The sequence below is a fragment of the Lates calcarifer genome, unplaced genomic scaffold, assembly GCF_001640805.2.
Source record: "Lates calcarifer isolate ASB-BC8 unplaced genomic scaffold, TLL_Latcal_v3 scaffold_62_131, whole genome shotgun sequence".
NCBI classification, from domain to species: Eukaryota; Metazoa; Chordata; class Actinopteri; family Centropomidae; genus Lates; species Lates calcarifer.
The window spans coordinates 94,668-109,991 of record NW_026118170.1 but is presented as its reverse complement, the minus strand read 5'-3'; the positions used below and the strand labels follow the sequence as shown (position 1 = coordinate 109,991).

Sequence of the window (15,324 nt, the reverse complement as noted above, 5' to 3'; positions counted from 1 at the left end):
AGAAATAAAAAGTATAAATCCTAAATCCCATTGTTGTAATCCCCAATCCCCTGAGCTGTGATGGCAGGAGAAGAGGTAGATTAGTGGTCCGGCTGCCGCTGCACTTTCAGGTGAGTCAGACTCTCTCACCTCGTCTGAACACCTCCCTCTATGTCTCTCGACCCTCCCTCACCCCGAGAGCAGGAGGAGAGAGAGAGACCGCGGGCTCAGGACTGACCCACATCTGGCGCTCTGAATCTTTTCCATTGGTTTATTTGAGCAGGAGGTGGATTCAGGCCGTCTGTTACGTAATGATGGGACTTTTGTCATGAAGGACTCTGTATCAGCGTGTTCTCACCCCCACCTGATGAATAGGTGGATTCAGGTTCTTATATAATCTGGTTTGTGAGTTTGGCTCTGAGCGGTTCTGTGTCACCTGAACGTATGTGAACACAGTGAACCTTAAAGAATAAATGGGCTCAGAGCACAGTCAGGCACTTTGAATAGAAACACCTCAGACTGGATCAAACAGACGAAGAGCTTCCAGTTCAGCGAACAGAGAATTGTTCACATAGAGAAAATCAAACACTGACGTTTTATTTGCTTCAGTCAGATTTGAGACCAAACAGAAAACAGCTCTCTGTGGTTTCAGTGAATTTAATTCAAAATCAAACCTTGACTTTGTCTGAAGAGGGTTTAAAGGAACAGTTCGGACGTTTCCCCGAGTTCATGTTTGAAACTTAATTTGATTTGATTCAAAGTAAAACAGAAACAAGGTTCAAGATTTAAACCAGTGATTCTCCTGCAGTGTAAACTGTATGATCATCTGACGCTGTTTAACACTGTCAGGTGATCATATAGAATATTTGATCATGTTCTGAACCTGCAGCTCTCTGATAAACACAAACAATGTTTTGCTGTTTAAAGCAGCATGAAACAGTCCTGTACCTGAGGACTGAAGTACTGTACCTGAATGTACCTCCAGCTCATCACAGGCCTCCACAGCTGCACACTTTAAGAAGCTTTAAGACCCTCAGCGACAGTACGAGGACTTCTGAGGACACTGAGAAACACCGAGTGGAGTCGGAGGTATTTGCATTTGAAATGGGATTGTGTCGAGAGGCTGGAATAATGTGGTCCAAACGGAGGAACCATTCAAAGTGGAAAACAGCTCCGTTTGAAATTCAGCTCCTCAGGTCTTTTGACTTTATTTCAAGCACAATAAAAAAACTGAATGAATAGAATTCATTATTAAAAGTATGAGTAGCCCATTAAGATCGTCGCCATTAATCCTGACTGCTGTGCTGTGAAATAAATCCAGCGCTGGTGAAGCCACACTGACGCTCAGTGACAGAGAGAGAGAGAGAGCTGGTCCTTGGGCGTCACACGCTCTTAATTAACCTCTCCGGCCAGTCCTTCTAATGCGAGTCTAATGTGATCCACAGCCCTCCATTACGGCTCTGTTAGAGGGCTATCAGTCAGGTCTCAGCTCTCTGCAGAGGAACTGTCACCACCGGCCTCCGGCTCAGACAAACCAGCACTCCACCGGTCGCTGCCCGGCCCCGTCTCCTCCTCCACAAACACAGAGAGAGGAGGAGACGCAGCGTGGCCGACCTGAAACAACCAGAGTCCCAGGAGATCAGAGCAGAGCCTCCAGCCGTTCATACAGAGGCTCTGTCCACACTGAGCATGTGCAGGTGGAAACAGGAAGTAGACAGTTTGCTCTGCAGTGGCTGTTTGCTGTAGGTTAGTTAGCTGTAAAGACTCTGAGCTCAGCCTGTGATTCATTCTCCATGTTACATTCATCACTGAGTCGAGGCTGAGAAGAACCAGGAAGTGAACATGAGGTGTGTAAACTGAGACATCAGGTGGGTGAGGCCTCAGAGGAGGAGGATCTCCACATACAGTGTAAATCAACAGGCTCCTCTCTGATTCAGTTTAACACCTGTGTGACAGGTTGAATTCAGTCAGGATCCATGTCTCTGTGTTTGGGACCAGAGAAGAAGAAGTTCTTCCTCTGTGGTGTTTGGCTCCAGCTCCTTCTCTCTGTCTCATTCTTCACTGATCTGTGTGTGTGTCTGACAAAAACAGTGTGTGTTGGTGTCAGCGAGGACACAGTGTTAGCAGCATGTTAGCTCACGTCTTTGACTCAGGAGGACTGTGTCAGGACGGGAGGATGGACTGGATTAGAACAGTGTCTCCCTGCAGGGTGTGGTGACTGTGGCTGCATGGTCACAGTGATGGAGGTGGAGGTCTCCTTACTCTGAGTGAAGGAGGTGAGAAGGTCCTCCAGGGCTTCATGGCTGTTAGGAGACAGAGACAGAGACAGAGACAGAGACAGACAGACGTCTGAGTGTCCTGTGACTCCTGGAACCAGCCAGCAGCAGCAGCAGCAGTGGTGGTGAAGGAGGAGGAGGAGGAGGAGGAGGAGGTGATGAACACAGGTCTGTAGCTGATCACAGTGGCTGCAGTGCAGGAAGCTGCTGCTGCTGCAGTCAGTCGAGTCCCAGTTGTGCTGATTTCTGTGGTTTCTACTCTGATGCTTTATTGATTCGTTAGTGACTCTGATCGTCCAGAGAGAGAGAGAGAGAGAGAGAGAGAGGCTACCTGCTTCACAGGGCTGTCCAATTAGAAAGACAGAGCGACAGATACCGCAGCCCTGAGAGAGGAGGAGAGGAGGAGAGGCTCTGAGCGTCCAGGCAGAGTGACAGCCCCCCCTGCTGGAGGAGAGGAGGAACTGCAGCAGGATCAGATCAATAGCAGCTCTCATCCTTGAAGGAGAGCCCCCCCACCCAGCAGCAGAGAGCTCCTTTACAAACCAAAGGCAGGTGGAGCTGTTCCTGCCTCTCGCCTCCATCTCAGTCAGGACGTCTTCAGGCTCACGCTCACAATGCTAATTAGCATTTACCATCGACAGGCGGCATTAGACTGAGGAGTGATCAGAGTGGAGTCCAGGGTCACAGGATCACAGCCCCCCCCCCCCCCCACACACACACACACACACACACTGTTAAACAATGACAGCATCTTTTTAAGGAGACGCCTCTGATTGATCAGCTGAGCTGACCTCAGACTGACTCTCTCTCAGTGTGTGATCTGATAGAGGAGAGGAGCCTCATTGAGAGCTGCAGGAGAGGAGGGAGGAGCAGGAGGAGGCTGTGAGCTCACCTCCTCTCAAACACAGTGAGCAGTATCCAGGTGTCTGACCTGGTTCTGTATGAGAGACGTATGAACACAGTAAGATAAATCTGTCTGTCTGTGGCCCACACTCTGGATAATTAACTCCTCCTCATGCTCCTCCTGCTCCTCCTCCTCCTCCTCCTCCTCCTCCTCCTCCTCCTCCTGCTCCTCCTCCTCCTCCTGCTCCTCCTGAACATGACAGAGACTGATCTTCCTCTCAGCTCCACAGAATCCACTCTGCACTGACGTATTGATACTGAAACATCCTAAACAGCCTCAAATGGCCTGAATCACAGAGGGGGTGGGGGTGGGGGGGGTGAGGGGGTGGGGGGGGGGGGGGTGGGGGTGGGGGGGGGGGGGGTCTTTGAGATGAATCCAGCAGAAAATGGATCAGCCAAGGCTAATTTCTAATATATTTCCTTCCCCGGTGCAGAGCTGGAATTGCTTGTGGGAGAATCATAGAGCGGAACGTGAGCGGAGGAATTCGTCCTGCGGCCTGTTTCAGCAGAGACTGATGTGGCCGTTAGTCGGGGCTGACACCTCTCTGAGTCGTGTCTGATGTAAATGCAGGTCTCTACAACAAGTATCCAGGGTAATATTTGCAGAGGGGAGGGGGGAGGAGAGCACGCCTGACGCCGTTTGCTTTCTGCTTCCTGCTAATCTGCTCGATTAATCACTTCAGAGGGAGAGAGGAAAGCATGATGGATGAGCCGGCTCACAGCTCCTCCTCCTCCTCTTCTCCTCCTGCTCCTCCTCCTTCACCCTCATTCTCTTTCTCCACCTTTATTCTGTCTTTCTCCTCTCACCACAGAAGCTGCAGCTCAAAGAGCAGGATGTTTCTGTTCCCACTTTTCTTCAGAGCTTCTCCTGTGAGCAGCTGATCGATCATTTTAATGATCATCTCTGTCCAGCTGTGGGTTAGAGAGCGTCACCAACACGCTGCTGCTGCTCCTCCTGCTCCTCCTCCTGCTCCTGCTGCTGCTCCTCCTGCTGCTGCTGCCTCTGCTCCTCCTGCTCCTCCTACTGCTCCTCCTGCTCCTGCTGCTGCTGCTCCTCCTGCTCCTGCTGCCCTGCTCCTCCTGCTCCTCCTACTGCTCCTCCTGCTGCTGCTCCTTCTTCTCCTCCTACTGCTCCTCCTCCTGCTGCTCCTCCTGCTCCTGCTCCTCCTCCTCCTCCTACTGCTCCTCCTGCTGCTGCTCCTTCTTCTCCTCCTACTGCTCCTCCTCCTGCTGCTCCTGCTCCTCCTGCTGCTGCTCCTCCTGCTCCTCCTCCTCCTCTTCCTCCTGCCCTGCTCCTCCTCCTTCCTCCTCCTGCCTGCCCTCCTCCTCCTGCTCCTCCTCCTCAGGTATCTCTCTCTCTCTGGAGGAGGTGTGCAGATAGACAAACACTACATTTACAAAGTGTGTACTCTGAGTACTCTGACATGTAGTACTCTGAGTACTCTGAGTACTCTGACATGTAGTACTCTGAGTACTCTGACATGTAGTACTCTGAGTACTCTGAGTACTCTGACATGTAGTACTCTGAGTACTCTGACATGTAGTACTCTGAGTACTCTGAGTACTCTGACATGTAGTACTCTGAGTACTCTGAGTACTCTGACATGTAGTACTCTGAGTACTCTGACATGTAGTACTCTGAGTACTCTGAGTACTCTGACATGTAGTACTCTGAGTACTCTGACATGTAGTACTCTGAGTACTCTGATTTACTCTGATTCTGATTTGTTAGTACTCTGAGTACTCTGACATGTAGTACTCTGAGTACTCTCCCTCCCTCACAGTGAACCATCCTGGTCCTTGTTGTTCTAATGGAGGAGGAGCACAGGTCTGCTTCAGTCCTCTGACGTCTCACTCTGCTTCTTTTGCCCTGAACAGTGTCTACAGGCTGCAGGGCTTTTCCTCTCTCCTCCTCCTCCTCCTCCTCCTCCTCCTCCTCCTCCTCCTCGTCCCTCCTTTGTCCTCCTCATTGAGCCTCCTCCTCACGTCCCTCCGCCCTCCACATTAATCACATGGCAGAGAGAATAAAGCAGAGCATCTGTAATAGTTTAGCAGCGTCACTGAAGGACAGACAGAGGTCGGCTAGCATCATGGCTGGTGTGTGTGTGTGTGTGTGTGTGTGTGTGTGTGTGTGTGTGTATTAACAGTAATAGATGGCTCGGTGTGGGTGCAAGGACAGAACGGGCACATGGGGCGCTAAAAATGGATCACTACCTGGTGGTCTAACACACACACACACACACATCTACAGACACACCACACTGACATACATGCACTCACCACACCACCACAGTCACAGACAGTAAGTGAAGACGTGTTCGTGCCGTGTATATTGATCAGTATTGGTGATTATAGGCTCATTGTTTGTTTTCCTGGGAGCTGATTTGTTTTCGCTGCAGAGGTTTTGCATCAGTTGTTGAATTCTTCCTCGTCCTGCTCCAGGCTGTGCTCCTGCTTGTTTTCTGATCACTGAATGCTCCTTTTTTCTTACCCAGAATGCACTGGAGAGATGTCCTGCTGATAGGCTGCCCTGCAGTCTCCCACAGGGAACACAGCTCGCATTCATGCATGAATAATCATAATCATAAAAACTGAATCCAAACAGAGACGACTCCTGATCATGGCAGAGCTTTTCTCTGCTGATGTTTCATTTCATGGCTGTTGTTTTAACTTTGAAGGGCACTTTGAAGCCTGTTGTTCTCCTCCTTTAGTTTCCACACACTCTCACAGAGTGTGTGTGTGTGTGTGTGTGTGTGTGTCGGCCCATCGCAGTGTTTGTGTTGGAGTCTCTGAACCAGATAAGGAAGTCATTGTGTCTCCTGTAATGAAAAGGCAGGGTGGCGGTGCAGATAGGCTTTTCAATATCTCACCGTGCTCCGGTGAAAACGCCACGCACACGCCATAACCTTGAGGTACAGCGCATGTCAATCAATCGCAATCCATCCACCCCCCCGACAGGTGAGATAAACAGGCTCGGTGCAGGGCCTCCGCTCATATTGATGACTGTCTGAGTCTGATCGCTGATGAGCTCAGTGGGTCTGTGTGTGTGGAGGTGTTTCCTCTGATTACAGACAGAATATTAAACCTTTCATTCCTGCTCTGGATCCTGTCCTTCACAAACAGTCTGACCACTGTGTGAAGAGTTTCTGTTTCTGAAGGAATTACTCTCTCCATCTGTACTGAACCCACATTTCTGTGTGGATCTTTGTTGTACTGAGTTTTCAGCAGGTTGTGTTCAGGATGTTCAGTCTCTGTCTTTATGTAGAGATCCAGCAGCTGTGGTCTGGTTCCTCAGATCCTGATGTGTCTGATTTTATCTCTGGGTCATTTTCCACAGTTCTCTAAATTACATGAATCTAAATCTCTGTCAGGATCCATGTGGATCAGACTGTTGACTGAATACTGCTCTCTACTGAATGGACAGAATCAAACTGATATTATTCATATGATCAACTCTCATTAAGACACAGTTAGTCTCACTTTGGCTTTAAGGTCGTATTGTTTTATGTCATGTCTACCAACGTCAGAACACAGACCACAGAGTCCTGCAGGACTGATCCTAGAACCAGGAAGTCAGTTAGCATGTTAGCATGTTAGCTCTTCCTGTTATCAGTGTGTTCCTGGTTAAATGTGTGAAATAAGGTCTGTGGTTTTAACACAAGCTCAAGACATTTTCAGGTTTTATTCTCCGACATAAAATGGGTCAGTAAATCCCCCACTCCTGATGTTTGAAGCTTTTACGTGTCTTAAAAAAGGCGGTTGCTAACGAGTGTCTAAATGAGACTACAGAGGTTGTCGGGGACGTTAACATGAAAACCCATCTACTCACCAGTCCACCTTTACAGCCTCGTTGTGTTTCTACTCACGCTCTTTCAAACTCTCACTAACTTTCTAAGAAGAAAGGCTTCTGGAGAAGAGCTCAGAGGGAACCAGGCTGATGCTAACTTCAGGGTTTGACTATAAACACATCGTCTCTGCAGAACTTTAAATGTCTAAAGGAGACACAGAGTCATCTGATGTTTCATGTCGTCTGTGATGTTTTAATGTCTAAACACACACACACACTCATTCACAAACACACACACCTCCAACAGTAACGTCTTTCTCTGGTTCCTAACAGCCTGAGTCTTGGCCTGTGTTGCAGGAGGATGAGACGGGCGAGGGGCGCTTCAGCTTCCCTGGCTACGGCATGGGCCCCGCCTGCCTGCAGGCCAAGGACGGCATGGCCATCAAGGGCAACAACAACAACGCGCCGGCCTCGGCCGCGCCCGAGAAGAGCATCGAGGAGATGAAGAAGCTGTTCATCAGCCGGGCCAAGCGCATCGACACGGTGTCCCGCGTGGCCTTCCCACTCGTCTTCCTCATTTTTAACATTTTCTACTGGATCATTTACAAGATCATCCGCAGCGAGGACATCCACAAGCAGTAGTGAGGACGAGGAGGAGGACGAGGACGAGGAGGAGGAGGAGGAGGACGAGGAGAACGGTGCGAAGAAACAGAGAGACGGCTTCAGCAGGAGATATCATGGCCCCTTTTTTCACGCCAACCACGCCTCCTTTCCTTGTCCTCTTCCTTCATCCTCTTCCTCTTCTGGTCCAGGATCAGATGCTTTTTGTGGCGATCGCCCCCTCAGCCCTCACCTGACCCCCCCCACCTCCTACTAGACGTTATTTGAGATATTTATTGCTTTGTTTTCCTGTTACCTGAGTCCCAGCCCCGACTCCGTCTCTTTACACGTCCTGAATAATCCGGACCAGTGCAATAGCAATGCAGTAAAATGCATGATATATGAATGTGGCAATATATTAATGAAAAGATGAAAAATGAAAAAGCAAACACACCCAACAGACTGTGTGGGAGTGGACGAACTGAAGGACAGAGTCTCGTAAAGGGTCTTGTATTTGATTTTAGTTTTTTTTGTGTGAAGACAGATATGAAAATATGAAACTGTGATGTGGGGGGGTGAGAGGCATACAGCAGTGTAATATACTCATATATCTATCATAAATGGAATTTAAATATGAACCTTATCTCTGAAGGTGGCGTCTGGAAATGAGGGATGGAGGATCGGTGCTTCCATGAATTAAAGCGATGCAAGGATCACACGTTCTATATATCTAGATTTGCTTCAAATGTGTATTGCAGGCACTCGTCGATGCTTTTCCTCCCCCCGCGCCCCCCCCCCCCCAACACCACGAAACCTTGAACTGCAGAGACACCTGAAGTTCGCTGCTGCCGCTGCCAATCACACGACCGGACAACTAGAACAAGAAAAAAAGAAACACTGGACGAGCAGTGCAGATGTTCGTCCACCTGTCGCTGCAGCTCTCCTTCTTTTGGTTCTTACTTTATGTGCCAATCAAACATGTGGCTTGTGGCTGTGCAGCTCCAAACTTTTCCTAAGGAGGAAGGTGGGGGGGGGTTGATTGGCGTCCCCTCACATCCGTCCTCTGAGTTTTTAATCCTTGAGATCTTGGTTTGTTTTCATCAGCTGGAGAAAGAACAAGTGGATGTGGGATCCTCGTTTGTTTCCTCGTTGTGTTCACTGGACTGAAACATAGACATGTTTACATCTTATTAGTGCTTCCTTGCTTTGACCCCGCCTTAATGTGACACCCCCACCCCCCTCCCTCCCTCCCCCCAGCTGAGAGGACTTATGTAGTAAACTGTACAGATTATAACACCTGTTATACCTTAATTAACTGTACTTCCATCTCATCCACATGCACCAACTGTAGCTGCAGAAACAGCTCCGTCATCATCCACCTGCAGCTTTTATTTGTTGGACAGGATGTGATCAGCAGCTCAGCTGGTTGCTGATTTGTCTGATTTGATTTTCTCTCTTACTTTGCAGCAGCTTCTCTATGCAATGATCAGTATATGCAATTATGATTTTTTCTTCCTTTTAGCTCCTCCATCTCCAGAACTCCACCCGTCTGAGAGTTCATTCATCCCACTGCTAACTGCTAAACAAAGTCTCTCATGCTTATCTGTGAATATGAGAAGAACTGAGGAGATAAAATGATCAAACACAGGGAGAAGAGTGGAAACTTTAGCCCAGTGTCAGAAACTGAAAAAGGTTTCAGGTCTTTTTTCTCTGCGTATGAATTATAACAACAGGTCGTTTCATCTGCATCGTTTACTCAAAAAAGTGCTTCTTTACCAGACAGAAATTTACCAGGAGGTTTTAATGAGAAAAGAGAAAAAGTTCAATTTCTAATTTTGTAGCTAAGCAGAGTTTAAAGTGAATAATTCAGTTTAAAACTTGTATTTATATTTGTGTCTCCGTTTGTTTCAGAGACATTCAGTATTTTCCACAATACAAGAGTTAGCTACCATTAGCCTAGCTTAGCATGAGTGGTTTAACATTTTGGTCTGATCACACAGTCGAGACCCAACGTGTAAATTAGTTCCTTGTTGAATTGTTTGTAGACATATTTGTTAAAGGTGAGGGTAGCAGGCTAGCTGGCTAAGCTAGGCTAATATTTAACATAAAACAGTATTTTTTCCTCAAACTTTGTGACAGAGAGAGAATCATTACATTTTTTCAAAGTGCTGAACTGTTCCATCACCTGTTTGACCGTCTTATCTGTGAAGAACCACGTCAGTACGACAGAGTTTAAAATGAAGCAATCGACTGGACTTTTATTGTGAAGTTAGAAATGAGCAAACAAACAAACAAACATCTCCTGGATGAGTATTTAACTTTTATTTCAGCTTGTCACGTGCAGAGAAAACGTGTTTCGGTCTAAAGCAGCTGTTTGTCGCCATAAAAATAACATTTCACTGAAAATATCTTCTTATTAAAATGTTTGAGCTCCAACTTGGTTTTGAGGAAAAACCAAAGATTTGTTTTCTGTTTCTCGTGTTTGACGTAGTTGTCGGTGCTTTTTGCTGCTGTCATCGGGAAAACACTTAAATACATCACGTTCACTCTGTCTCTGAGTTCAGTAACTGATCACCTGATACAGTATTGGATCAGGTTAACTTCAGATACACAAATATTACTATAATATATACAAAGTATTTTGATATGGAACATTTCCCTCCACAGTCCTGTATCATCTCATTTCATTCATCCCTTTTATATCAACACAACTCTGTAAAACATGTTTTTATTTGCTCATTTATTTTAGACAGATCTGAAGGTCGAAGGTCACTGTTGATTAAATGAGAAGAGATCTTTCATACAGTGTGTTCACATGTGCATATAGGAGATGTTTCATTTCATCGATTTAAGATAGCTTTTTACTAATTCAGTTATGTCAGAGTGTGTCAGACTGATGTGAAGGGCTATGTCACACACATAAACTCTTCTGTTCATTTCTACCTGTTTTAACTTTAAAGTGGAGGTGCCATAGAAAACGCTCCGTCCCAGGAACTATGCATTTTATTCACTAAAACATTCCCAGATACAGTGAAACCTTTTCAAGGCCATGATCACCCAGGATGCATTTTGTTTACAGCATTGAACAGCTAGCATGTTTGTCTTACTGCACTGACACAAGACATTAGTGACTTATGTGTTAGCTTTAGCAGCATTAAGTCCTCAGTTTTCCCAAAAAGCTGCTCAGAGATAAAGCTAAAAGTAGCTTGCTAGTATTACTGACTTTTGCACTTACAAAATGTGAGAAGAACAGGCATGGTAAGCTAGTCAGAAAGCTAGCATGCATGCTATTCAGCTTGTTTAAAAGGGAATTTAAGTGCAACTTCAGATAAAACTCCTTAGTTGTTCCAAAACGCAGCACGGAGCTAATACAGTTAGCTTGTTTATAATGTTGATGTTTGTGTTTACGTAGAAGCAGTGTGACCATGGCATTTAGTTAGTCAGAAAGCTAGCAAACATGCTCTTTAGCTTAGCTGAGAGAAAATTTTGTGTGCAACTTGCAAAATTTCTTTGCAGAGACAGATTACACCTTCGTTCGTGGTCTTTTATTGCAGCCACCACAGATACAGTTCACACTAAAACCCCTTATTTTCCCAAAAAGTAGCTCAGAGATGATGCTAAAATACACTTGCTTGTAATATTGACTTTTATGCTTAAATATTTAGACGCAATGTAGCAAAATGTACGAACTGTAAAACTGAGCACACGTGTTATTCAGCTATTGAATTTCAGATGGTATTTGTGTGTTGGCCAAAATGATTCAGGTGTTTCATGTTCTTTGTAACATGCGAGTAACACACTACAAAAAGCAAAATGCAGCTCAGTTAGCTGTAAAATTAGCGTGCTAGTAATATTAACTCTGATTATGTACGTAGAAGCAATGTAGCAGAACAGATTATAAGTCAGCATTTAACTCTGTTAAAAAGCAAACAGACTGTTTATCTTAAACAAGGCAGTTTTATTTCTACAGCACGTCACAACTAAACAAAAGACATTCTTCATTCTGAATATGATAGGTGCAAGATGCAGCTTTTGTTAGCGGACGGGTTCAGAACAGAGTCTCTTACAGTTTCAATGCCAAAATAAATGTTTGCTGAAAAAGAAACAGATGTAGATTATAAACCAGTGCCATATAGAGTTCCTTCAGGGCGACAGATTTACATTAATAATGAAAACCAGCTCTAACTTCCTGTGTTTGTAGCAGCATCTCCTCTCTGATCACGGCCGAAACCCGACTGGGAAACGTCAGCGGACTCAGTCTAATTCGGATTTTTCCCTTTGTGCCATAAAAACTTAGCATCTGGAGAAAGTCCGATCTGTCTATCAGCCTGTTTACCAACAGCAGTCGTCCACTTTCCAGAGCGTTCGTACATATCTTCTCGTGCCATATGGGGGTTGAATATGCAACTGAGAGACGAGGACCTTTGAGCATATCAGGCATTCATTCAGCCGCCATTTTACATGAAGTATTTTTCCACGTATTCATCCCCTTTCCTCAGGCGTGGGTGTTGTGTGTATCATAGTCATTTTAGAGCTTCGTCATAGGCCTCACATCATTGTATTAATCATTGTTCTACTGTGTGGGGTTGGGGAGGGAGGGGTTCATAACATGAGATAGATACTGGGTTTATATTGCATTACGGTGCGATGTGACGGACTGAACAATGACGGACGAGTTTTTGGACGTTTATAAATCCTTAGGTTCTGAACTGGATTTTAAAGTAGCATGGTTTGATTTGTTGATGATTAACGATTCTATTGGTTTTTGGGGTTTTGTTTGGTTCTCTTGTATTTTATTGTATGTATTGTATAATTCAATGCGCTGAGGGAAAAGGAAAAATACAGTGACTCCTGAACTGAGCTGTGAACTAAAGGAAACATTATTATTATTAGAATTATTATATTTATTTATTTATTTTCTTTGCACAAGTTGGAATGGCCTTAATTTTGCTTTACTTGCTTCTATTGTGTATTGGCACAAAGTGCACCTGTTTAATTTGCAGAAATTCTGATGCTCATTATGATGCTTATAATCTGAGAGTGCACATCAAAGCAGGATGAAAAAAAAGAAAAGTTCAGCAAATCCTTTTTATTTTTCATTAATCTGAAAAACAATATTTTGCATGAATATAAATACAATGGCAGATATTTTGGCTTGTACAAAAAAATGTGAAGCAATTTGAAGAGAAAAAAAGAATGTACCGTTTCTGCTGTATCTGTATATATCTAAATATTTATTGAAATATGTCATACTACTAATTCTATTAACGATTAAAGGTTTTCTGAACAAAAATCTCTTTACCTGTTTTTGAACATTGTCAAGGTTGTTGGAGTTGGATCTTTTCCTTTCTGTTACTCGACTCAAGGATCTGTGTAATCATTAAAGAAAAAGTATTAAAAATTGCAAATAAATCCTCGCTGCAGGGTGTTTTTATTTTCTGATGGACAGACGGAGCTGTGCACTGTTAATCTCCTCACGTCCTGTCTGAACTGTTCCCCTGTTCCAACAGGTAACAAAACTTCATACTTCATATGAATCTGAATAACTTACGGATCATTATCAATTTGTTTGATCTTGATTATTTGAAACAGTAGCGTCCAGTCTGTCGTGAAGCAGCAGCTCTGATCGGAGGACGTTTTCTTTTTTAAACACAGAGATGACTGAAGCTGTGGGCGGCGACCGTCACCTCCTCCTGCTCCTGCTCCTGCTCCTGAGGAGTAAACTCACGGACTGCTCCTTTAAAACACAAACAGCCTGAACTCACTCTACATTTAACTCTGGTTTGTTTTTCAGCTCCTGAAGGAAATGTCTCTTATTCTGCTCATGTTCCACTTTGTGTGTTTAATTTTCCATTTTACTTTACTCTGCAGAGGAAGTCTCTTCACTAACAGCCGGTCCAGTGTCAAAGGTAAACCAGGAGGAGTGTGTGGTGTTTGAAAAAGAATGCACAACATATCATTTCAGCTTTAATTGTTAGTGTCTGTGTGCTGCAGATCCAGCAGCTCAGTGGATAATTACCTGATAGGACTCACCTGTGTCTGAGTCTTTAAAGCCTGAGCTCTGCTCAGTTCCTTGCTGCACCTCTCTCTGCACACTCCTCCTCATCCATCTTGTCTTGGTTATTCTCCAGGTTTTATTGGTTTATCTCTTTGTTTAAAAGCTGCTCTCTGCAGAATACTCTGAGCATCTGAGAGTAAAACCAGTAAAAGAGTGGAGAAGCTGTGACTGAGAGGAAAGGCTGCAGGGTGTGTGTTCAACATGTGAAGGAGCAAATGAGGACAAAACCAAAAATCTTAAAAATCAGTGAAGGTTGATTTCAAACCAGAAAGTTCAGTTAAAGGTTCATCAGAGTTTTGGATTAAACCTGTAGCTGCAGCTTCACACACACACACACACACACACACCTGAACTCACCTGAAGCTGAAAACACAGTCAGCAGATAAACTGAGAAACGGTTCAGGAGGTGGAGACAAACCACGACTTCAACTGAGAGAGAGAAGACAGAGTTTCCCTCTCAGAGAGTTAAACGTCCTGCTGAACACTGTCAGTGTCTGCAGGTTGGACCTGCTGCTGCAGGTGAGCGGGGTGTAGTTCTGGATCCGTCAGGTCTCTGTAAATATAACAATATAAAGAGTCCAGACCTGCTCTGTTGTGAATAATGACTCTGGATCCTTCAGCAGCTTCAGTTCAGATACTCCTGATTTTAAATGTTCTTAAACATGATAACTGAGACTGAAGAGGAAACTCGGCCTGACTGTTCTGTCACTGATTTACTCGCTGGTTTCTGTCTGAACATTGTAAAAAGAATTTGAAGGAAACATCCCACACGGTGTTAACACCAGCTGGTTCAGAGTTTTTCCTGTTTGTCATCTCCTCCTCTGTCCCTCTTTTAATCATGTTTTAATGGTGTTGCAGTCAGGAGCAGAGCTGAAGTCAGGTAAACCAACACAGACCATGTTTGTCTAAACTCATGCAACTTGAAATTATTGGACAAACGTCACCAAAACACTCAAATGTATTAACACAAAAAAACAAGATGCCTTCAACAACACAACATCACACTGAGGATGTCAGGAGTCAAACACCAGAAACAACAAAACGATGACGTCGGTGTTTTTCAGTTCATTAACATGAAAAGAGAATCAGGTTTAAAGACGTGTCTCCTGTTAGTTTCAGCGTCTCTGCTTCTGTGGATTAAAGACAAAAAGATCATTAACACTCAATACACAAATAAAACGTGCATGAGCCTGTTCTACGAAGCGAGGTTACAGGCTTATCAGGGTAACTTCAGGAGTAACTTAGTGACGTCAGGTGTAACTTCCTGATTAACCCGTACTACGAAAGGTGGACATGTTTTACCCGGGGTCTGCTGCCATGGTAATTTACACTGCGTCTCTAAACTGCTCCGAGCAGTTTATGTTCGTGGTTAACTCGGCGTTACCGGTGTTACTTCTACCTAAGTACCGCCCCACAGGTGGAGCAACCAATCAATACTGGCACAACGACTGAGAGAGCCTGACTCTGCAGGACAGGGGTCGTCAGCCCCCCCACCCCCAACCCCCACCATAAAAAATGTAGTGGATGATAGAGACATGTGGACCAAATGACGCATTTTCCATTTTCATTTTCAGTTTGTATCTCGTTTGTATGTATTTCAGTTTTTTTTCTCAGTCAAGCAGCAGAGTTTAGCATCATTAGTGTTGCATATTATCGACAATAAAGACAATCTAATGTGACAGGCTGTTGTAATTGTAGACTACAGACCAACAGCAGCATTA

The 15,324-nt window shown here is 44.9% G+C and overlaps 1 protein-coding gene across 3 annotated transcripts in view; it reads left to right on the top strand.

Moving 5' to 3' along the window:
• glra1 (glycine receptor, alpha 1) overlaps positions 1-12,957 on the top strand; it is an 84,729-nt gene extending 71,772 nt beyond the window's left edge. For all 3 annotated transcript variants that reach the window (XM_018674995.1, XM_051069625.1, XM_051069624.1), the window contains exon 9: positions 7,303-12,957. In XM_018674995.1, coding sequence (XP_018530511.1) covers positions 7,303-7,587 — 285 coding nt within the window. In that variant the 3' untranslated portion in view covers positions 7,588-12,957. The remainder of the gene's footprint in view (positions 1-7,302) is intronic.
• The last annotated feature ends 2,367 nt before the right edge of the window (positions 12,958-15,324 follow it).